The sequence below is a fragment of the Streptopelia decaocto genome, assembly GCF_964273445.1.
Source record: "Streptopelia decaocto genome assembly, chromosome: 8".
NCBI lineage: Eukaryota > Metazoa > Chordata > Aves > Columbiformes > Columbidae > Streptopelia > Streptopelia decaocto.
Genome location: NC_138662.1, coordinates 356635 through 381490, shown reverse-complemented (window position 1 = coordinate 381490; position 24856 = coordinate 356635). Strand labels below are relative to the sequence as shown.

At 41.4% G+C, this 24856-nt stretch overlaps 1 protein-coding gene across 1 annotated transcript; it reads left to right on the top strand.

The window, feature by feature from the left end:
- Nucleotides 1–1837: 1837 nt before the first annotated feature.
- TAMM41 (TAM41 mitochondrial translocator assembly and maintenance homolog) lies at nt 1838–24856 on the top strand. Its single transcript, XM_082060101.1, has 8 exons — nt 1838–1995; nt 3156–3335; nt 5065–5157; nt 9989–10139; nt 12386–12531; nt 15125–15290; nt 17442–17504; nt 24732–24856. Exons 1-8 carry the CDS (start codon nt 1858–1860, stop codon nt 24806–24808), a joined length of 1014 nt encoding a protein of 337 aa, XP_081916227.1. The 5' UTR covers nt 1838–1857; the 3' UTR covers nt 24809–24856.

The following is a 24856-nucleotide window of genomic DNA, read 5'->3' as shown; positions in this document are numbered from 1 at the left end:
ATCTTTTGCTAACCTGAGCAGCAGGGATTTTGAATGTGAGCTCAACAAATCTGTTGCTCTTTATGTTGTGTGCTATGAAGTATTTAATTCATAAATATTAGTTATAATCAATATGGATTAATATAACAATATCAATAGATTATTAATACCGTTAATAATTATAATGCAAACAAGGTCTATGATCTGACTTATGACCAGTTAAATCAGTGCAAAGACACTACCAGGTACTGAATCACAATCTTAGTGGAAAACACAAGATTCCAAACTCCAGCTACAGCTGGACCTTTGAGACTTTACTATTCAGAATAGTAAATATTCGGTTAGTTAAAATGTGATTATATCTAACGTAAACTATGATTTCTCCTCTGAAAGTGAGTATTTAGAGTGGAGGCGTCAGAAGGAAGGGTCCGGCCGAGCCATTTGATGGAGAAAAGCTCAGAAGAGCAGAGCTCTGCTGCAGTTCTGTGACAGCACCTGCCCTCAGAGTTTTACATCACCTGCCAACAGTAACCAGGGTTGTTCTCTCACGTCAGGTGCTCCTTTGTGATGGGCAGGAGTCACAAAAACAATTGTATAAATGGTGATGTAATTATATACATCAAACTGTGTTTTCTGTAATAGCTACAGATCCATTCATGTGTTTGTTTTAAGCAGACATTGAGTCCAGTGATGTCTAAGGATCTAATGAAGTTGGAAATTTAGCGCAAGTATGAAATTTAGCTTGGCAGCACCCAGACGGGACGTGAGCTGCCAGCGCTCCCTCAGAATGGAACACGGCATAAATAGGGCGTTTTGAAAGACGTAAAAACAAGGAAGATAAAACATGATCTTTGAGAAGACAGATGCAGGGAAGCATAAAATCGTGAGGAAACAAGACACGCTTCAATCTCATGAGTCATTTTTATAGATTTAGTACTCGGAGTCCAGATAAGTTTGTCATGTGGGACTTGAAAATTAAAACCGAGCAGGGCTCAGCACCAGTGTGAGACCCCTGTGAGCGCCGGCACGATGTGAACACTGAGGGGTGTTCGCTGGCCGACTGTTCTCCGCGAGGCCTCAAATCAGCATAAATTACGGAAAAAAAAGGAGGAAAAACAATTGAAAAAGGGGAACAGACACACAGACCTAGAATCATAGAATGTTCTGAGCTGGATGGACCCACACGGATCATGGATTCCAGCTCCTGTCCCTGCACAGGACACCCCACAGGTCACCCCGTGTGTCTGAGGACGTTGTCCAGTCTCTTGTGAACACCGCCAGGTTGGGGCCGTGACACCTCCCTGGGAGCCTGTTCAGTGTCCAGCACCTCTGCGGGAAGAACCTTTTCCTCATGTCCCACTGACCCTCCCTGGCACATGTTCCTGCCGTTCCCTGGGCTCTGTCACTGTCACAGGGCAGAGCTCACCCTGCCCCTCCTGCTCCTGCTGAACCTGCAGCGGCCACGAGGTCCCGTCTCAGTGTCCTCCTCTCCAAGCTGAACAAACCTGCCATGACCTAAAAAAGTTAAAATAAAACTGGGACGGGTGGAAGGCTGGAAAATTAAACCCGTCTGCTGAACATCATGACCGCCGGAGCCGCTCAGCTCCACGGGCCCCCTGAGCGGGAACTCGGCCTGAAGCGCCCCGGGCCCCGCTCCCTCATCCCCCAGCGGGCCTCACCGGCCGGAACGCGGCGGCGGGGCGGCGGGGGCCGCGGGGCGGGCTCAGCGCCCCCTCAGCGCCGCCCCGCACGGCCCCGCTGCGCCGGGCGGGAACGAGCCGCGCTCGCCGGGCGGCAGGGGGAGCTGTGCCAGGCCCCGCCCCGTCCCCTCAGCCGTGGGCGGGACGGGGCCGGACGGGGCGGGGCGGCGGCGCCGCCATGGCGCTGCCCGTGCTCTCCAGTTCGGGCGTCAAGTTCCGGCGGGTCCTGGCGCATTTCCCTCAGGAGCTCAGCCTGGCCTTCGCCTACGGGTCCGGAGTGTTCCGGCAGGCGGGCGCCTCGGCCGGGCACGGCGAGGTGAGCGCGGCGGCCTCCGCCGGCCCGGCCCCCCGGGTCCCGCGGTGTGTGGCGGGGCCGGCGGGACGGCCGCTCCGGGCCGCGCGTGCCGGCGGGAACCCCCGCCTCCCGGCGGGGCGGAGCGGGGTCCCGGGAGGGCCTTTCATAACCGGGTCTGGTGCAGGTGCCCCCGGGCCGCGTGTCCGCGGCCTGTGCCCGGTTCCCACGAGTCACAGCGTGTCCCACTGCTCCCTCGCTGTGCCCCGTGTGGGGGCGACTTCAGCAAAGCACTTGACACATCTGAGGGGCATCCTTGGCCATTCCTCATCGTTTGGGAGCCAAGCTGCTTGGAAATAATCATGTGTGTTTGACCGTTTAAAAATTGTTCATAGACAGTATCATCATGGCTTGCCTTCCGAGCATTCCTCACCAGTGTGACTTTAAATGTGTCTCCGTTGTCCTTCCTGAAAAAAGAGGATGATAATAATTTCAGAGTTCTAACAGCATCTCATCCTCACACAAAATAATGGGGAAAAAATCCAGCAGACAGACCGTCTTTTTACTATTACAATGTTAACTGCTGAGCTGAGCTGCAGCCCAGAGCGAGCGAGCCGCAGGAGCAGGTCGGCCCCGTGAATTTGAAGCAATGTCACTGCAAGTACTGGTGTGTTGTAGGTGTGAATTGTAAACTGCGAGCTCATCTGTGGGCTGGTTTTTCCAGACAAGCAGGGAATGCATTGTACGTTATAAATCTTTGCAGTTTGGATTGTTTTGTTGACAAAAGCAAGTGAATATACTACCAGTGGAGTTTCTTGCTGCCAGCTCTGAACTGACTTTATCTGCTCACCTTTCCCAAGTCATGCCCTCGTGTATTAGCAACAGCCGTGAACCTGAATGATGGAGAACTCCTCGTGTGCTCCCCTGTTTTGGAGAGTTGAAGGTCGGTCACTTCACCAGGAAAATTTTGGACCATCTCTGCTAGACTGAGCAGAAAACTTACAATTTTGTCAGAATCTCTAAACTTTATTTAACATGAATGCTTGTGCTTTGGATTTATTTTTTTTCCTTGTGAAAAATGAGTAAGCAGGCAGTTCAATACTCTGTGTATCTTAGATTGATATGATTCACAGTGGTTGCTTCCTGACATATAAAAACCCTAATGCTTTTTTCTTCGTCCACAGGACAATATGCTGGACTTCGTCTTTGCCGTTGATGATTCTGTGACCTGGCATATGATGAACTTGCGAAAGAACAGGAGTCATTATTCCTTCCTAAAAGTTTTTGGGCCAAAACAGATAAGTAGTGTACAGAGCTACGGAGCAGGGATTTACTACAATACCTTAGTGCCGTGTAATGGTAGGGTAAGTACAAATAGTTTGAGTAAATAAAGTCAAATGTTTGTGTGTGAAGTATTGATATGCCTAAATCAGATTTCTGTGCGGGAAGCAAATTTTGTAGATTGTAACTGATTTTAACTTGTGGTATCTTCAGTGATCTTCAGTGATTATGTCTCAAACTTTCACAAGCAGCATATTAATTAAAAAGCAAGCACAGCAGCTGCTCTTGCACTTTAGAAGTGCAAGCAAGGTTTGGCAATTACAACTAAAGCACTTCAGAAACTGGATTCGTGTTCCTCATTACTTGCTGTCTGCCAGTTTTGGTGGTTGTGGAATGTAGCATGTGGGCAAATGACCGTAATTTCAGCAGTTGACCATGTAGTAACAGCAAAGTGGATTCTTACAGTTTGTTTGATGCAAATAGTTACCATAGCAAGTAGGAACTGACAGCTGTGTTGTTTAATGGCTAACATCCGGAGCCATGAAGTTTGGGTATAATTAATACTTAATTAATTTAATGCAAGTCCTACCCCTGTACCTCTATGTAGGCTGTGTTTGGTAAGGAGGAGAGCGGACAGGACACAGGGGAGGGAAACACTGTGTCCGTCTTGGTGTTAATTTTGAGTAACTTTTGTCATGTGGGAACCAACTGTACTTAGGGAAAGCAAGTTATTTTAGGAAGGATGGGAAAATAAAGACAGTTGTGGAGAAATGCCACGTGAGCAATATAGACCTCACCAAAATTTCTCAGAGCATCCATGACTGCAATAATGACAGGAACGTGTCAGAATTGTTCCTAGAAAGTTGGAGAGGTAGATAAAGCGGTCTGTTACGTACTTGCTGTTTTGTTTAGAGGCATCTGTATGAAGAAAGAATTTGGGGTTTAAACCTTGTTCTCTTCATGTAAAAAGGGATTTTGGATTTTATTTTAAGGACCAGTCATCTTTTCTATGAAATTCTATTCTTGTCTCTTCATGCCTTTATCTGTTGTAATGACTCAAATCACAGTCTGTAGTCTCTTGTCACCCAGAAATCCTGGAGTTGGCTGCCTTGCTGGGGTGATAATCTTTGGAAACTCCGGAAGTGCAAATGCATAACAAATGGTTGAAAGTTCATATTTTTTCCAGTTACGTTAAATGAACTACAAAATCACAATTTGTTTTCTAACATCAAAGAGCAAAAGAAAAAGCCCCCTGATGCACCCCAATAACAGGACACATAAATGTCTAGTTTTATTTATTTTAGATCTCTGACGAACCTATTTCTGGAGTGTTTTCAATATCATAAAGGATACTGTGGATTATTCCAGCTACTGTAGTGTTTGGCTGGTACAAAACCAATCATAACCTTTCCAAAATCTTTTAATGAATGTTTGTATTTTAATGTTCAGGTCTCTTCAATGGCAATGTCTGTCTAGGCCACGTTTCTTTGGGATTTAAAGTCTTTTGCTTTACTGACTGAGCCTGAGGTGACTTTATTGTATCTTTGATTATAGAAAGGATCTTAGAGGGTTCTGTGCATCTTCCTGTTCCACTTTATTTTTTCTCAGAAGTTTGCCTTTAAATAGGATTTTTTTTTTTGCTGCTTGTGTTCATTTAAACATTAAAAAATGTTTTAATATTATGCATCCTTTTTTTTATTGGAGGTGTGTGTTCCTTAGAATTAACAGTTACAGTCAGTAGTGAAGTTTAATGTAGTGAAAATGGTGCAGGCATATGGTTTTTCAACAGCCTTTATTTTGCTTTTTTTCCAGATTATAAAATATGGTGTAATTAGTACCGATACCCTGATTGATGATTTACTTCACTGGAAAACCCTTTATGTTGCTGGACGCCTACAAAAACCGGTAAGCGTTAGTCTGTTCAGTTATCCGTCTTGAAACGCAGGAAATTACCGGGCTGGAAAATTCTTGGTTGTAGTTTTCCCTGTTGAGGATCTGTGTGTCAGTACTGAACAGGTGATCTGCCCTGGTGTAGGGGTCTGGTCCTAGAGGGGTGATCTCCCAGAAAGGAGGTGTAGTCCTTAATGATATCCTGCGTTATGTGAAACAAAGTAAAGGTAGGTACATTAATCAGTTTTCTGCCTGTAGTAAATCTTGAATAACTGGACTGTATTAACTCGCAGTCCTCTTAACGTTAAATGTAACATTTACCTTTTATAGCAAATTATGGGAGTCACCAAAATTTAACCCACTTAAATAATGGAAATCTTGAAAGATGAAAGCTACTTTGCTGTGCAGTTACTGTCTAGTTCATTGTATTGTTAGAATACCTATTAATGACTGAACCATATGTTAAGCGAGTTGTTTTTTCACCTCCATGTTTGTATCGTGAAAACCCGAGGTCGTTGCTTTCCCCTGCGTGCCCGATTCAGCGTGCTTTCAGCAGATGGCAGCAGCGCTAAGATAAAGTCGCTGAAGAGGAGAGCGGGGAAGGAAAGAACTCTGTTCAAGGCTTTGAACAGAAGTTAATTATGCTTTTAACTAAAATTTTGAGGTGAAAGCTTGAATAGGTTATCTCAGCGCTGCTGCCTCTAGGGACATATTATAGCACGATACAGCTTAGAACAGCTGTTATCTTTATAAAGAATGAAACTTAATATATTGGGGAAAATAACTGAAGGGCAGAATTCTGAATTTCACATTAACAGTGATTAGGGAATGTTTTCAGTGTAGCTGATTTGCTGCTGCTTTGATTTCTGAGTATATATAGTGCTTCATAACTTCAATTAAATTCAGTAGGAGTACATACTTGCACAAGAAGGAAGAATTTGGTATTTTGTTTGGTTGTTAACAAGACAGTGTGTTAACAATGCATATGTGTTTAATTGATTAAAGAAGAAATCAGTCCACATTACTTTCATAAGGCTCACAGGAATTTGCGTTGAGTAAAGACTGCAAGACTTAAACTAGGATTGGACCAAAAGATTACATGGTGAATGTTTAAGCTGTCTGTTCTTGTAGAATCTATAAAATCACTGACTAGGATTTTAGTGTTACACAGTGTTGAACAAAAATGACTAGATAATTGTTTAGATCTGTTGTACGAGTTTCACGTATCTGCTGGTCCTGGCCTCACAGCCAATTTGATGGTTTGATACGTACAGAAAGCTTTTTTTACCTCCTTAAAATGTACAATAAGTCTCTTTTGGAAGGGAGACAGGGTTAAGTTTGTTTTCTTATACACTATAATCTCTTGCTTGCCGGTTGCGCGAGCTCTGGACGCAGTTGTCTGAAGCCAGATTAATATTGTTGAACAGTTTGGGAATTTCCTCCTCACACTCGTACAGAGGAGGAAGAGCCCAATGCCTTCTGGTGTTCCATTCCAGAGCCGTCACTGCGAGTGAAAGCCATCCAAGCTATTCTAGCACATGAGATAAAACATTTGCTCTGGCTTGGAAATCTTGGCTTAATTTTCACTGGAGGTTTTGTTTCTGTTATGAGCTGCTTGCCTTGACCGAGTAATCTTTCCAGAATGTTTGGCAGAGTAGATGGAGTTTGGAATTGCCACTTAGAAATGCTGACCTCTCTTCCCAGGCTCTTTTGTGTCAAATGTTTATTGGCTTTTCATCCTACGTGAAATTTATAGCCCTAGTTAGCTAATTTCCCCTTTAACTGTATTGAAAAATTGAATAAACTTCACTGTAATTTTTGTCCATAACTGATGGGTCTCCTGAAAAAAAAATGCTGCTGTACCTAAAAAGTAAAATAAATAAGCACAGATGACGCATAATTACTTGTCAGAGGAAGAAGATTTTTGAAAGCATGTGAAGCATTACTGATTTTTTTGTTGAACATAGAGTATAAGTAATTGCTTTAGTATAAGAAGCTGTGTTTACTGTTGTTCTGGAGGAATTATTAAGAGAAGGAAGTGTTTAATAAATTGAAGTGAGGTGAGAGTAGCATATGAATAGTGTGTAGCAATATCTTGTGCTTTTTAGAGAGGTCTGGGGAGTTGTAGTTTTTCTATATTATAAAAATTCCCCTGAAGGGGAATGACAGAGCGCATACTTGTTTACAGAATTTCTCCATTTTACAAATCTGTAAAAACTTTCTTTGAAAGGTAACGGGAAAATCCTCTGATCATGTTATATAGCAGAATGTGGATGTGGCTAACTAAATGGCAAACAGGAACAGTGCTTTTGATGCCTTTCATTCTGCAATGAGATTATCTTTGTATACTTTGTGCACGCTTGCCTGCAGTGTCTTGTGTATTAATTTCCTAGCAGTGAGGTAGTACATTTCCCAGTTTCAGCTGTTCTGATGGCTGAGAGTCATGTTTATTTATAAAATTGAATATATCCCTCATTTAAAATATTTGTAGTTTATAGGTCTCAACTGTGATGTTAGTTAACTGAATTTCTGTATACTGGATTTCTGTATACAGGATTTCTCTCCCCTTCTGTGATCAGAACTGTTGTTCTCCGTACTGTGAAAAAGCCTTCCTTAACTTTGCTCTTCTTTCAGTTTTACCCCCAGAATCAACATTCGTCCTTGTCATACCTGGGTGATAACTGTTGCATTCTGTCTTTCTGGGAGATTTCTAGCTATCTGAACTGTTTAAAATTTGTTCATAAGTGGTATCACTGCTGCAGTGTTTCATGCATTTAAATTTTGAAGCCTAGCATATTATTTCCCTTTGAAAAAAATATAGTTTGTGTTAGGGAGTATTTTTAGCAAAGGAGATTATTCCTTTTACTTCACTAAAGCGCCTCCGTGGTTTCCCATGAGGAGGAACAGCGTCTCTGTGCAGTTTCACCTTTTGAAAAGCTGTAACTGTGATATTCTTCAAACGTGCCCATAACTTGCTGCAGCGTCCAGGGCCAGCCCAAGGTCTGAGCAGTTTGTGTGGCTGCTTGGGCTGCCACAGACTCCTCTGCTGTCTGTCCTTGGGGTTTTCCTGCAGCAGCAAGTTATGAAAGTACTTAGAAGCAAATAGTTGATGAGATTTTAAATATTAGTTTATGCTCATGACCACCCTGTCTTGTCTATTGGATCTTATTGAGCAAGTCTGTATGCATTCAGTAAACTTCTGTATGCATTCAGTGAACTTCTCCTATGGTTTTAAAGGAAATAAAATTTACTCCGGGCTCCTTGGCAGATGAATGTTTTGTATTTTAATGTGTTTTATCACTGTCTTTTATTTTAATTCTAAAAATTACAAAGTAATTTGCAGGAGAAGTTAGGAGGAGTTCTGGAGTGTTTGCTTGTACAGTGAACTCTTTGTTTTTAAAATGAAAAAGAAGGGAAAACATCCTTCAAGAATCCACCCTGGACCATTTCCAGACTATTGTATAGATTTGATGTTGGGCAAACTCATGCTTTAGTGTGGAATGATCGGAACAAGCAGCCTGTATACTGTTGCATTCACCACCATATCAGAATGAGATATTGTTCTAGTTTTATCCTTCTGAGAGATGTTGGCATCATTGAAACGTCTGTTCTGAATCTAGTATTGACCAGCCCTGACATTGCTTTGTCAATGGCCTTTATATCAGGAGTTTTGTGTAGCAGATATGTCTGATTCTCTTTTCTTGTTTATGTGTTGGTTTGGGGTTTCTTGTTTGTTTTTTTTTTCCTCACCTTCAGTAACAAAGTATTTACATTGCTAAAGGAAAATATTTGCTTGAAGGGATACCTGAGGTGTTTCAGGTTATATTTGGAGGCAGAATTTCAGGTAATACTGCAACTCATTTGCGTGTGAATGGGCTTTTGGGGAGAAAAAGCAAGTTGGATACATTTGTTTATAACTGCCAGTCAGTTTGCAATTTTTAAGAGTAAACAAATACAAAGAAGCTGCCATTTATAAGGAAGACAGCATTGCTTAACTGGAAACAGGCTCACAACAGGCAGCTGTTCTGGGGAGAGTTGTTTCTGAAGAGCATAGTTTGCCATCTTGTAGACCAGGCTGGCTGCTTCTGTCTCTTTTCTCTAATAATATGTGTCTATATGCAGTCCTTACTGAAGATCTGCTCTTTATTTCAGTGTATTTCCATATCCTAGGTAAGTAGATTCTGTAGTGGGTCTCGAAACAGTTTGAATGTTTCCTGAAAATAAACTTGTATTTGTGGCACTTGGAAGCACTCAACTTCAGTGATGTGTTCAGCGTGTATATGTGAAGTTCACATTCTGCTCATACAAAGTGCAAAATAAAGCACACTTCTTCTAGAAGGACAGTTAATGTCTAAGAAACTACTTGAAGCATATGATAGGAGTCCTCTATTAAAAAAAAAAAAAGATAGAATGAAGATGAATAGGACAACTTACCTCTTTTTCAGGAATTCCATTGTCTTTCTATGTGGCAGTAGTTTGTTTGTTTTTTTTTAATTGCATAATCACATATGAAGTATTTCTACTAGTGTGTTCTTACCGTTTGGATGAATCCTGAATTCATCAACATGAAAAGGTGAATAGCTCTTCAGAGATGAGTTATGGCTGTTGCTTATAGCAGTTCTGGACGTGTTTGTAAAAACATCCTTTTGTACCAGGCTGCTAAAAAATGTTCCTCTCTCTCCCCATGTGTAAACAAAGGGGGACACTCTAGTCTTTATTGTACCATAATAATAGGGTCTAATCTTAAATAAATTTGTTATTTTTCATGTTGGCTTGAGTAACATTTCTAGCTCCATCTTCAGTAGCACTTTCCTGAAGTCTTGTTGCCCGTGACTTGGCTTTTCAGGTGAAAATCCTGACGCAGAATGAGAACAGCAAGCTGCAAGCTGCCCTTGTGAGCAATCTGAAGAGTGCAGTCACAGCCGCCTTCCTTATGTTACCAGAGAGCTTCTCTGAAGAAGATCTCTACATGCAGATCGCAGGACTCTCCTATTCCGGTTAGTGTACGGTGAGGAGCAAAGCTGTAGTTGGAGCTGTTGTACCACAGTCTGACATATAACAAGTCACCTGCTTTTTTGCTTTGTGCCTATGCTGTTGCATGCTCCAATAACTGTATTTTAATGCTGTGTTACGCAGCAGCTTGGCAAGGCTAATTATGCTTATTCGTAGAAAATAGGTATAGCTACATCAGCAAAACTTCTTACACATGCTTGATTTATTAATAGCTAAGGATGGGTGATTAAATACGGTGAAATGTTGGGTTTTGTCTGTTTATATGGATTTTATTTTGGTTTTAATGGTTTGAAACATTTGGAAAACTTTTTCTTTCCACTCTCAGTGTAATGATTCATCTGATAGTCTGACCCATGCTTCGTTATCTCTTTTTGAATGTGCTATGTTGAAGGTTCTTATTTAGTTAAAGATCCAGATTATGTTTCTTCAGCGTACATTTAACACTTACCTCCTGGCTGGTATCTTCTAACCTTTCTTCAGTAAGAGAATTTCTTCCTTTCTTTAGTGATTAAATTGGTATGAATGGATATGGAAAAAAATAAAGAAATTACTACTCCAAATGGCTCTTCAATACAAGACTCGATTGTTACAACTTAATCCAGGATTGCAGTTTAAATTTTGATCTCCTTAATTAAATCACTGTGAACAAGTTTGGTTGGAGTTGGACTTTACATAGCACTTGCTTTGCTCATATAGAAGTGCAAGTTTGGCTTTGAAATGAAAGCACAGGTGGGCTGGCAGGGTTCATGAGCTGCCCCTTGGTTCTCCCGAGGAGCGTTCCTGTTCCTCACGTGGTGCTTCTCTGGTCAGCCTAGACTGCAACTTGTGCAGCTTCTGTGTGGCAGGTTTTTCTGAATAATTTTGTGTTTGAAAGCGACAGTCAGAGGGTGCTGGCAGCTCAGGGTTGCTACCCAGGGCGGTTTGCTGCAGCGCTGCGTTCCTGCCCACCTGAAACCTGTCCAGGAATGTCAGTAGATTCTTGGTGAGCGCTAGTGACCAAGATACTATTTTACAGATCCTTTGAAACAGTGCAGTTAACCGAAAACATGGGAGATCAGCTCCCATGCTGTGAGAGGTTTGATGTTGGTTTCACTGTGTGAGCAAAGTAAACCAATAAGACTCCCAGTCAGGAATGTTCAAGAAAAAGCCTGTCAATGACATGTTTGTGGTTATTTTATTTTGCTACCATTTTGTTAAGTCTTAAACTCTTCAGAGGACAAAATTGGTCAAAATGGACAAAATTGATTTTATGTGTTACTCCTGCGAGTCTCCTTGGAGACCGCCAAAAACAGTTGTTCATGTTTTAATTTGGAAAATGTTTATCCTTTTATTTTTTTATGCATTTTTTGGGAGCAGTGAGTCAGTTCCATTTATAGGTGAAGTGTTTGTTTTGCAGCTTGGCATAAATTGAAATAAAGCAAGTCATGCTAGCAAGTTGCCACCTTGCAACAGCATTTGTCTCCTGAACGTGGGCAGTGGGCAGATGGATTGTTTCGGATCTCGTGTGTTGGTGTGTGCTGCACTGAGCCTCCGACTCCCGGCTGCTCATCCTGGAAGCCACCAGGTAGTACCTGACAGAGGTGGCTGAGCGCTCTGTTACAGACTGACTTTATTTTTACTTATTCTCCTTGAACTTGTCATGTATCATAAAATAAAGTGAAAAAGTCAGTAATGTAACAGTGGTGTTAAAAGTAGCTGGTTTTTGAAACTACTAATGAACTACGTGGCTAAGAGGAAAAGGCAATGCTGTGGTCTTACCGTGCCATTAGCTGAACTCCAGGCAGGTCCCTTGAAGTGCAGAGACAATGGAAATTGTTTTCTTTCACTATTGGAAAATTGAAGGTTCTTTGTTTCTGGATACAAAGTATTGGGGATGGTCAGTCTGTTTAGTAGTCTCTGAACTGATGTATTGTTGCAAAGAATATTACTGTGTTACTGCTGCTTTCCAGGCTGGCCTTGACAGCTGGAATTTTTTTGTTAGTCCATGTGAAAATGTGGGCAAGTGGGTTGATGACATGACAACGCATCAGAGGCCACACAACAATTCTGAAGCTGATTTTTCCGTGCTTGAAGGTATTTAAATAGTAAGCCTTATTATGGATTATAGAGACATTGGTAGAATTGGAGAAGGAAGTTTTAGGTGACAGCTTTGTACTATGTTAGTTTCCATTATATTATTGAGGTTTGAGTTTTTTCCTGATGAATTAACTGCTTTTCTTTTCTTCACTAGGTGATTTCAGAATGGTAATAGGAGAAGACAGATGGAAAGTGCAGAACATAGTGAAACCCAATGTTCCCCATTTTCAGAAGCTGTACAGCAACATATTGCAGGACTCCCCTCAAGTGGTGTATAAGCACCATCTGGGAAGGCTAGAGGCAAGTTTTCTTCTTCCAAACATTTTTAAAACAAGCAAGTGGAAGTGCTTTATCACATTAACAGAAGGCAAGAATTATGCCATACATTAAGGCGAGCATTTGTAGTCATTGTACTTGCTATTTGTTATGTTTCTGTTGTTTAGTTAATTCTGCAACCAGAAGACGTGCCTTAAATACCCGGCTCTGCATATGTAGTGACTACTGCTCATTTGCTTTGAGTATGGGCACAGAACTAGAGCCCTAGCAAGGGAACAAGGGAAGATCATTTTAAAACGTATGGTCTAATGACTACCATATGGAAACAACATTCCAGGAAGTGGTGAATAAACATATGGTTTGTGTTAAAAAGATTGGACCATAACTTAGAGGTGCAACTTTCTGTAGTCAAAAACTGCATCTCACAAACAAACCCTGCAGTGCTAGTTATGAAGATTAGTTGACTAAACCCAAAGAAAATTCTGTCATTATCTTTAAATACCCATACTAAAACATTTTTTTTCCTAGATATGGGAAACAAGTATCCAAAATGAGCAGTACCTTGAATTTTGTCTTTCTGACATGAGATGTAAGTGTAACATTGCAATTAGGGGAGAGATGCCACAATCAGGGCTCCCATAGCAATTTTTCCTCTTGGATTGTACATGTCTGTGTGTGAGTGTTCAAGTGCAAATGACATTTCAACATGAAGTTGCAAACAGCAAACTCATGGGCATGGGTATCTATCTGCGAGTCACCTTGGTAATTATCTCATGAATGTCTCATTTTAGAATGTGTCTTTGTTAGAAACTGAAGTACATATATAAGCGAACTTGAGTACAGTAAACAATTTTACTGCAGTGCTTTGGAGTACAGTGTAGGCAGATCTGCATTATACTGCAGCTGTCCCCATGTTTCCTCATCAGTGTGCTTTTGAACAGTTTGGTGGAAGAAGTATTTACATGAATTTTGAAAAGAATCACTAATGCTTCCTCCAAGGAAATGCCTGGTTAGAATAATACTCCCAGTTGTGTTACCTTTAAACAAATCCTGGTAGCAGACTACTACTTTATTCCTCACACCTTGGTCTGGTTATTGGCAGTTATTGCCCAGACCAAAGAGGGTAACTGCTCTCAGAGTGCTGTTTAATGCGGAGCAGAAACCCCTTCTCCAAGTATGCGTCTTCAGAGGTAGAGAAAATTATTTCTTAAAAGATTCCTCGAAAACAATTGAAGGCAGACCCTAGTTTGTATAGTTCTGGTTCAGGCCTGGATGTGAAGAGCTGTGTGTTGTCGGCTCCCTCTGTAGTCAGTGGGTGATTCATCTGGATGTCATTTTCTCCCCATTGACTAAAGAGAGTGCATAGGGCAGCTGGTCTCCTGTCTGATGTCTTCAGGAACTGTCTAAAATCTTGTGTGGGAGGAATTGAACTCTTCACATTTTTTGAGAGATCTGCTCCATTATGCATTTTTCAGGACTTGTGCTTACATTTTGTATAAATGAATCACAGAATCCCAGAATGTCAGGGGTTGAAGGGCCCTGGAAAGCTGATCCAGTGCAATCCCCCCATGGAGCAGGAACACCCAGATGAGGTTACACAGGAAGGTGTCCAGGCGGGTTGGAATGTCTGCACAGAAGGAGACTCCACAACCCCCCTGGGCAGCCTGGGCCAGGCTCTGCCACCCTCACCGGGAACAAGTTGCTTCTCATCTTTCAGTGGAACCTCCTGTGTTCCAGTTTGCACCCATTGCCCCTTGTCCTATCACTGGTTGTCACCAGAAGAGCCTGGCTCCATCCTCCTGACACTCCCCCTTTCCATATTGATCCCCAGGAATGAGTCCCCCCTCAGTGTCCTCTTGTCCAGCTCCAGAGCCCCAGCTCCCTCAGCCTTTCCTCACACGGGAGATGCTCCACTCCCTGCAGCATCTTTGTTGCCCTGCGCTGGACTCTCTGCAGCAGATCTGCATAAATTGAAGATCTCCAGCTGCCTGTCCTGCTGGAACTGAGGGGCCACAACTGGACACAATATTCCAGGTGTGGTCTCAAGTGTGTACAGGCTTGCATGCTGGTATCATTCTGTTCAAAAAGGGTCCTTGAATTTCTGATTTAGACTGGAAAATGTGGAATGGATGTTTCCTTCAAATTACACAAACCAGATGTAGTTTGAGTTTAAAACAGAGAAAGCGTTTTTTTCAAACTAAACTTGAAATGTGTGTATATAGTTTGAACTGAGCTAAGTGGTCTTTTGGGAACTTTTTTTTTTCATTGTAGTGTGCTTATGTTTCCAAAGGAAATTGTATAAAGCAGAAATGATCCAGTTTCAATGAAATGTTGCTTGCAAAGGCAGCAAGATCATGTGTGTACATTAGTCTTCCCTTGGATAAAAATTAGCACCTTTGCATTGAGTGATTTTCAGAACTGAGATACTGCATCTCCCAGTGCTTGGGAAGTTTTCATTAGCATTATCTATAATTTTTATAAGTGAAAAAAATCATATTCTTTAACCTCTGACAAATATCACAAAGATAACCGGAACACTTCACTGACTTCTTTGAAAAAGCGAACTTATTTTATTAACACTGAATGTTTTTACGGTCTTACTTTTTATAACATTCAGATTGATAAAAGTCCAGAAGGTCAATTTACACAACTAATGACTTTGCCAAGGACTCTGCAACAAAAGATAACTTCTCTGGTAGGCCCTCCTGGAAAAAACAGAGACGTGGAAGAAATTTTATTGCAAGTTGCCCATGACCCTGACTGCGGACTTGTGGTGCATCAAGGTAAGCCTAGGTCAGCATCTATATCCTTAAAGACATTGTAGGTATACAGACTGATACATGTTCCTTGAGTTCAGAAGGATGATTTAGAGAGAAGGGAGACAAACCCAAGAGATTAGTGTTGAGATACATTCTTAAATGTACAGTTTTGTATTTGTTTCATTGCAAACAGGTTCTCTCAAATACTAGCAAATAGCATTCCTGCTGATATAGAAATATATGTTTTGGTTTGGATTCTGAAAGGAGTAATCTTAAGGAATTCGTGTGGCCTGCTTAGAACATGTAAGTCTGTTTGGGATCCTTACCCCTTCAGGATTTAACTTCATCTTAATAAGCTGCTTTTCTAGCTTGCTGATGTTATCTTTCCCAATTCTGACAGTCCAGGTATGTGAGCTCTGGTGGAGAACTCAGGCTCTGAGGAACAAGGTTGAGGTGTTTCTCCTCATCACAGCCTCTCTGAGGCATGATAATGCTCATACAACAACTTAAAGCTTATGCAGCAGACATCAATATTTTATTATTCTGCGGCAAAATGAAAACATTTAGTACTTGAAGAGTCCTTTATATCTTTAAAGAACTTGACACGTTTTAGTTCCAGGTGGCCAGTTTTGCAAGCTCCTTGGGCACAGCAGAAGCTGCCTAGATGCCCGAGAGCCACTAGACACTAGCCAGCTGCTAAGGGAACTCTCAACACTCATTTCTGTTGTGGGAAATAAAGCTCCTGAGAGTTGCAGTTCTCCATTGACAGTACGGGATAAATTGCACCTGGACATCAAGGTGTCCTCCTGTCCTGTCGGTGCCTGTGCTGCTGCGGCTGGACTGCAGGGATGTGACAACAGCTGCATGTGGGGACAGGAGCCACAGTGGTTGCAGCTCCGTCTGGTTGTAGAGCTCGGAGCTGTTCCCCCCTCAAGCGAGCGGTGCCCCCCTCGAGCAAGCTGTGCCCCCCTCGAGCGAGCGGTGCCCCCCTCGAGCGAGCGGTGCCCCTCGAGCGAGCGGTGCCCCCCAAGCAAGCGGTGCTGCCGTTCTGTTCACAGGGAGCCTTGCGGCCGTGGCCCGTGGGCAGCCAGGCGTCTTCTCAAGCCAAGCGGTTCATACTCTTAGGAGAACAAATCAAAACCCCTTTTTCACTTTTGTGACAAAAAGATTTTCCTAGTTCAAGAAGCTGGGTGAAGGACAAGGCAAGCCATGCGATAATCCTACAAGACAAGGCTGATTGCTCAAGTTGAATTGCCTTGTCCCTGGGGATTTTACTAGCTCAACATGGTTTGCTCCCTTCCTGCCCCACCCCTACTCCTGCAGATTTTATTCCTGTGGAATATTGTATCCTTCTTACTTATTAATGGATTTGCCTAAGCTTTCTTCTTCATTATAGAAGTAACTTTGAAAGAAGAATTTTTAAATATTTGAAATTATATTCTACATTCTGGTTAATGCAGAAGAATAACTTTCAGTTTGGAAGAATAACTCTAGGACTGCTGCATGTCTACATTTTTAAGTATTTAGTAATGTACAGTGGTTTTGTTCTGCACATATCAACATGCTTTTATATGTATGTGTTAAAACAGATAAACCAATACTTTTCAAAAAAATGTTTTATCTACTATTCCATTAATGCTTAAGAACCACTGTACAATGAGAACTGAATGTGGTAAACAAGCCCTATCTACAAAAGCTGATGATTTTAAAAAGGCAAACAAGCCCTGCCCAAGATGAGCATCTCTACTTGATCAGAAAAGTGCAAAATCCCCATTTCATCTTGAAGTAAACAATGAGTATAACTTGTTCTGCTATAGGAAGTTAATGTGCCGGCACTTAAGTGAAACAACTCTGAATGGTTTGTGACAAGTCATCTTAGTAGATAAATAATGGGAACACTAAATAGTTAATTTGATCAATTCTTACTGGTTGTTTTCTGTTTTAATATTGATTTTGGTGGGGGTTTTTTTTGTATGTTATATAAAATAGCTTAGAGAGTATTTTCAATTAGTATGACAAAGCAGAACAGAAACAAACATTCTCAGCTTAAGTGTATGTTGCAGTCTTGCTTGATTGTATAACTGGAAAAATGTTTAACTTTGTGTGTTTTGGAGGATAAAAAGTCCCCACAAAACTGCGAAGATGGGTAACATCTGTGTGCTTTTCTATCTGCAGGCATTTCGGGAATTGTGAGATCTTCCAGTATAGTGCAGAGCGCTAAAACCATCCTGACAGCTGGTAAGAATGTGTGGGATTTCTATCAACAGAGGCCTTCTGATTTCACAAAGTGGAAACTACAGGGCCCCAAGACTGTCTTGTTACAAGAGTTTAAAGAATAAACTTTTTGGGTGTTTAATTGAAAACCCCTGCAAATAGAAGTAATACTTAAAGCAGAAGCTTTATATAACTATTGAGAAATTGTAAAATGCCAAAAGGAATTGGAGTCTATGTGACTCTTAAACAAAATCCCCCAACAACCAAAAAGTAACAAAAACACAACTCCTGATTTCAATTTAATTTTATATGTGGGCCAGACTTGGCTCATGTGCACTAATTATGCTCTTTTTGTTTTTTAAAAAATGGAAAGAAATACTTTATATTTCACTCTGGCTTTGCACATGTGAGCGGATCCCTAAATGATCAGTACATAGTATTTGTATCTTATGTAGAGTATGAGGTTATTTCATCATACAATAAAGGAGGGGATGAGTGTTGAGGGAGAGAACTCTGACAGGATCCAACGTTTCTGTTGGGCTTGGCAGGCAGATGTGTATCTGAAGACATCCCATATTCCAAACTGAGCATATATTTGGTGAGGATTGGATATTGCTGCCACTCTCATACTGCAAAATTAATTACTTTAGAAAAAGCGCTGAGTATTACAAAGTCAATGCGAGAGAAGGTATAGAAGGGAAAAAAAAGGACTTGGTTGTGTAGAAACATCAAAAAACTAGGGATGCTCTTCAGCTATCAAAGTCTTCCAAACTGAATGAAATTCACTGCCAGTTACACAGCTGGAGCTTCAGCCTGTTTTCTGAGTTCTGCAGTAATCTAATTTTAAGGTGCCCTGATTGTTACATTTTAAAAAGCTGAGAGCACTGCAGCTCAGTTAAAAGACAGGCTTAAGACCTGAGCATTCATTTACTTAAAATTCCAGTTAAGAGGTAGTCTTCATTCCTGCTAAGTGAAAAATCCTCCCTGCTAGCATGATGTTGCTCAAATGATTTTCTGAACTCATTCATGTATATTCCTAATTGTTCCACAAAAGCCATTCTATACAAATGATGCCATCACTGGTTTTAAAGGCAGCTGTGTAGTTTCCCGCTGGGCAATCCTTATCCAGACTTGAGCTGCTTTTCCCATGTAGTATTAGAGTTGGTGACTCCACGTGACACTTTGTACCTCCTTGTAAAGAAATGCAAGTTATAGAGCTCAAGACCATTAGTGATCTGCTGAGTCAAATAAGCAAGAACAGTTGTAGTTTTTATATGCTTCTGTTAGTAGTCTGATTTTATTAACTGGAAGAATCATAACAAAACTATTGCTTGATGTTGTTTAGTGGCTGGAGGAAACTAAGAACATAACTCCAACTGAGAAAAGCAAATTTTTTGTTTTGTATGAGTTAGGCATATGGCAGGGATGAGTTTCTGGTGTAAGGTTTCCAACCAAATAGGTGAGGCTTTTCTTTTAGGATTTGTTGTCAAAATGACCTCCTAGTGGCCAAGACTTCTTGTATTGCAACATGTCTGTTTTACAAATGTCATGTTGTAACCCAGCTGTTCCTACGTCCATGGGGAGCAGATTCTGTAGAGCAGACTAATAGGAGAGGAGGGGTCAGAGGCACTGCTGTGAGCTGGAGGTGGGCGCTGGTCCGAGTCAGCAGCGGGGCCGCCCGCGGACCGGGCGCGTGTGCTGCCGGAGCGCGCAGCAGAGCGGCTCCGCTCCGTCACATCGTTCACGCTCCGCTTCCGTGCCTTCTGATAGACAGAAAATCACCTCTGGGAATCATTAGCTCCTTTGGTGTGTCATGTGGTAAATCACTAAAGCCTGTACTGTTAACAGGGCTTTTGGGAGGTCCTAATCCATCTTTTAGTAGGACTTGTAGTTTTTACCATGTTCTCTGTTTTGTGCCCCTGAAACTAGATATCTATGAAATGCTATTTCTTACCTTTCTCTTAACTGCTTTTTGGTTTATATATAGTGTGATTTTTGTAGTTTTGTGTGTTGTTGTTGTTTTGTTTTAATTTTAAAGCAAACTTCAGTTGTCTTCTAACCAACTATTTACATAGACCAACACTTAAGCTTAAAAACGTGTATTTTCTACCAGTGCGTTCAGTGTTGAAGACGCAGTTTCATTCAGAGCAACGCTACTGTGATCCTTTGCCTCAAACGCAACCCAGATTTGAGTGAGGCTCGGGAGATTTTAGTTTTCTTTTAGCATAATGTATTTTGTTTTGTTTGAACTGTATTTATGCACTCTGCCAGAATCATCTGGCCAAAACCATCAGCAGCAGAATTCAGCATTGATCTTTTGGGGGTTACTTACAGGTTATGCACTGAGGGAAATCATTGGTAGGAGCCTTGGAATAAAAACCTACATTGCAGTTCATACTAAAGAAGGAATTAAATTTACCTGACGAGGCCTGTGACCTCAGTATTTCTCTGATGCGGTGGTTGTGTGTGCTTCAGTGATCTTCCCTGCAGTTGAGGAGCTATTTAGGAGAAGCCTTTTGCCCGTTTCTTGGTTTTGTGTTTTGTTTTTTAATACTTCTCTCCAAACATTTATGATTGAGTTTACGTTAAATCTTGCTGTATCTTCTAATGAAGATTTTCTCCCAATCTCAGTTTCTTGATTTAAAAAATCCGTCACTAGGGGTCAGGCACCATTGCTGTTCACCTGGCTTTGCCTTTCCTTGGGGCTCTTCTCAGCTCATGTGTTTATAGGTACACACTCCACACAGACAGAAACATTGTGGCTCCTACATAGAAAGTGTTTGCTTGACTTGTGCACAAAATGTGTATTACAGGAACGTGTTGAGCTTTTAAATTGAATCCCTAAGGACGTTGTATTTCTTTCTTCATTCTTTAACAGAATCTCGTCTGATGTTCTGTTCCCCCGACATCTCTTTTCACGCTTTCTAGCACAGACTTTAGGAAAAGTGTTATGGCTCTGTCTGCAGTGTTTAGTTAAGAATAGTAGTGAAAACAAGAGAATTATGAAAGAGATTTATTTAATCAGTGGCTCCATTAAATAAGCTCTGGGGTTTTTTTCCTTCCTTTTTTCTTGCTTTTCTTGTTTCTTTTTTGCTTGCCTAGTAACTGCACAAGTACTCTTGTCTCATGGCTGCTCACAAAAGAATTCATCTTCATTACATGCCCATCATTGTTTTTGAAGTGTAATGGGGGACACAAAATTATTTCCTTAGCTGATTGTTTTACCTTAACAGCACCACCACGAAGTGAAGTCACTACGCTGGTCTGTAGCAGGGTAGTCCAATGGAGAGCATGTTTCTAAATGAAATGTTACATCAGGGCTAGTCGTTGCTGAGACGGCATGCTGTGTATTAACATTACTGGCAAGGAGAACAAGCAAAATAAAGAAATTCAACCCATTTAAGAGAACCTTTTTCATCCTCCTCTGCCAGTGTGGTTTTGAAGTTGAGCTCAAGCTCTGTGTTTTTGTTTGTTGTTAGCTGCCCTATTTAGTTTTTGAAATGTGCCTGGGTATGTCTTTGAGCCTGTGGTGAGGTTGCCTCTCTGTTTCCCATTAGGGATGGCACCAGCGTTTGATTTATTTTCCCACATAGCCAGAGTCTGTGTGGTGTTTGGGAACCAGCTCTGATGTTCTTATATTTAGCTCCTCTGAAGGAGATGTTGATACTTCTTTAGCTTAGATTCGTTCTTTATATCTTACTAGAAGAATGCTGCAAGCCTTGAAAATTTCTTATAAATAAAATAGTATGGATTAAATAATCAGTTGAAGGAGTTGTTCAAGAGACGTTTAAGTTAGCACAAATGCTTGGAGCTGCTCTGAATAACATTTGTTATTGGGAATTGGGATATTTGTATAGTATGTCTTCAGGGATTTTTTTTTCCCCTTTAACTATAAGGAACAGCTTTACATATAAAATATTCTATAGATGTGTGGTAACTGCTCTCCTCATCAGCTGCCCAAGCAGATATTGCATACCACTGCACTTCACTGTGAATGTATAAAGTGTTGGCATGGGTATGCATGATACACCAATAATATAGAACTGGTTTGCCTCCACATGGCAGCTCTTCAGAAGTATATGCATTAGTCTTTCTTTTCAGAAGGAAATAAAGAATACTGCAGCCAGGCGTATCTACTGGGGAACTTACAGCCAATTACTATCTTATCACACTAACACTTCCAAAAACCCAACGTGGGACTGTTAAGTAAAAGCAGATACAATGTATGTTTACACTGAAATGTTCTGGTCTTGATTCCATGTGCATCAGGTCTTTGTTCTGTATCACATAGTGGAAAATCTAAAGGGGAGGTGGAACCACCAAGTCGTAGTTTCATAGCTGAAGTAGAAAGATGTTTTCATGTGGTCCAACTGCTTCAGATTCTGAGACTGAGCCATAATTACAGCCATCAACTTTTACTACAGATGTGACTCATCACCCTGAGGGCTGCTTTAGGAAACCAGCTGGATGTGTAAACCTGTATTTTGCTCCGTAGCGCAATGTGCCGGGGCAGAAACGCAAGCGCCTGATTCCGTAAGGCTGTGGTGGGTGGAGTTCCGCGGTGTTCCCTGCGGGGAAACAGGAGAAAATCCTCTGGGTGCGAGAGGCTCTTGGTGAGCGGGTGGAAGGAGCGAGGACAGTCCTGCAGGGCTGCCCGTGTGTCCATGTGCCCGTGAAGCAGAGCAACCTCAGTGTTCGGGGCTGTGTCCTGGAGGAGCAGCACCTGGGAGATCAGACAGTCCTTTCAAAACCATGCAGTTACATAGATTTAACTTTGGAACCACTTCTTTCACTTGTGTGCTCTGCTGAGCTCAGCCTGGCCGTGTTCTGCAGCTGCAATTCTTACACTCTGTGATTTTAATGCAGATGTGTGAGGCACTTCAGAATTTACATGATTATTTACTTGTTATTTGAGATGCTGCAAAGAAAATCTTGTCATGACTTCATTAGTGTGCTTGCTTTTAGGAAAAACCTATTAAATATAGAAAAGTTTGAGCTTACATATGGGATGCACGTGGCTTTGTATTTGAAAATATACGTATGGGTGATTCCTTACAAAAGGCAAAGTTGAGTTTATTTAAATTGCAATTAGAGACACAAGAAGTGCAAAATGGATTATACACAGTATATTTGTTGTGATAGGCATTTTACTCTTGATCACATTCCTTTAGAAATAGAACATGCACTTCTCCTTATTACTGCCTACTCATTCAACTTGTCACTCTAGACTGCTAATCCTGAATGCATCTTTCACTTAAAGTATTTTATCTTCATTTGATTACTTTCTAAGGTCTCTTCAAAATCAATTTTTATCATACTTTTTTTTCCCCCCAAAAAAAGTCCAGTGTACTGGATGGCTAAACCTGGGTCTAAGTTGCTTGTTTGTTCCAGAAGATCTTTCCTTGTGTTCTGGTGTGTCATAGTGTGTGACTTTTTGTTAAATTGCTTCTGTCTGCTTCTCATCAGTCTTGTCAGGTAAATTGTGTTCTATTAAATAAGAAAGATTGTACTAAGTATAATCTACTGTACTTTTTAACCTGTGTGTATAAGTGTCAAAATTAAAGCTTTCAGTGCAGCATTAACAACTTGCCTTTTCAGTTTTGAATGTGTAAGGGTATGATTAGACTGCGCTGTAATCTGAAAAGTCACTCTGTCTTTTATGTTGGGGTTTTTTTGCTGTGTGTTTTGGGGTGTTTTTTGAATCAAAACAAGCTGGAAGGAGGACAAGCGAGTAGGTCCACTGGCTGGGATCTCAGAACCCCACTGAACTTCCCAGACTAACGATATTTTGTTTTCATGTCTCCAAATACTCACTGACTAACCCCAGCAAAAGGATGTATCTCTTTTACTCTAGGTCTGTAGGTGAAGGCTCATCCCTGGTAGAACTTCAGGAGGTGTTTTAACCCAAAGGGTACACTTTACAAATCGGGTGGGAGTCATCCTCAGTCCCTTTGTATCTAAAACATGTCAAAGCTCGGAGGCAATGACTGCTGCAAAATCCTTCTGCATCTTTGTGAAAGTGGAGAAGCTCCTTCCTTGGTTGTCGGCCTGGAGGCCTGGTGGGGTTTACCAAAGCTGAGTTTACGTGGGCTGCTGCGGGATGGTGCTGGAGTCCGGCAGCTCTTCTGGCTTCCTGTGAGGTTTATTATAAACAGGTGGCACGCACGTTACTCTGAAGCAAAATATGTCCAGACAACATCCCTGTGACAGGGTGTTCACACTGGCGTCCGTGGGTACTTCTGATATCGGCAATGTTGCCAAATTACAGCTCTTTGTCATCACCTTGTTACTTCTGCTTCTTTTGGTTCACCTGGGTATATTCCTTATTAATCTGGTTTTTGGTACCCATCATTGGTTCAGTATTATCTTTTTTCACCTAAGGGCACAGATGTCATTTCATTATGCAAGTCGAGCAGTTTTATTCTCTTGCGGATGTGCTATTCTCTCAGTTTTCAAATGGTAGCTGCCATTAGTTAGGATGAGGCAATAGCAAATTATTCAAGGTGGTTATAATATACTTTACAGCTTGTTGATACCAGGACGCATTTCTACCTCAACAGTCAGCGGCACATTTCATATGAAAAAAAACCAATTATCTTGTTTTCATTTTGAATTCCCAAGCCTTTGCATAGCAATGCTCTAGGCTGCTTGTCCAAGGAAGCCGCAGGTGGGGTGCAGGGTCTGATGACAGTTAATCAAGGTGGGCATCAGCATGATGCTTCTCAGTTCTAACTGCGTCGAATTGCTCTGCAACAAGGCAACCAAGTGTCTGAGGTACAGCACCAGGCAAGGCTCACTAAGCTCGGGGCAGCAGAAGAAATTGGAAGGATAGTTTGTTGTCTGCCAGCTGTGCATCATGTATTGGCTTGGGGAGGGGCTGCAGGAGACACGGGTGCTTTAAAGCCTTCCTGTATTTAGCATTTAGGAGCAATGATGTAAAGTTTCCCTCTCTACCACTTCAGAGCTTTATCACTAATCTCTATGTTTGCTACACCGTGGTCGTTGTCTACGTCAGGCCTTCAGAATGAACCAGTTCTATTTTGCATGCTTTGATATTATTACAAGTATTTTTTGTGTCATTATTTACTGTGTTATGAATGTGACAAGAAAGTTGTTTGCATGTCTGCCTGATGAATTAGGTTGTCATTCTTCTAGAGAAATAATGTAGTATGAAGCTAGTATTTGAGTGTTTGAGTTAGCCTTCCTAAATGTTGATGTTTTCTGGGTTTTGTTTTTCTCTTTTTTTTTTAGGAGCAAAGAAATCTATAACTTACAGTATGAGGAAATTATATAAAATGACAAAGGGATGGTTAAGGAAGACATCTTGAGTCTTGACATACTCTGTATGGGTAAATAAATGGTACTTTTTATCTAAA

What these genes read in the sequence shown, in the direction of transcription:
- TAMM41 (XM_082060101.1), top strand. Translation starts at nt 1,858, where the DNA reads ATGGCGCTGCCCGTGCTCTCCAGTTCGGGCGTCAAGTTCCGGCGGGTC. An exon ending in CCTCGGCCGGGCACGGCGAG is followed by an intron (nt 1,996 to 3,155) that starts GTGAGCGCGGCG and finishes CTTCGTCCACAG; the next exon opens with GACAATATGCTGGACTTCGT. An exon ending in TAGTGCCGTGTAATGGTAGG is followed by an intron (nt 3,336 to 5,064) that starts GTAAGTACAAAT and finishes CTTTTTTTCCAG; the next exon opens with ATTATAAAATATGGTGTAAT.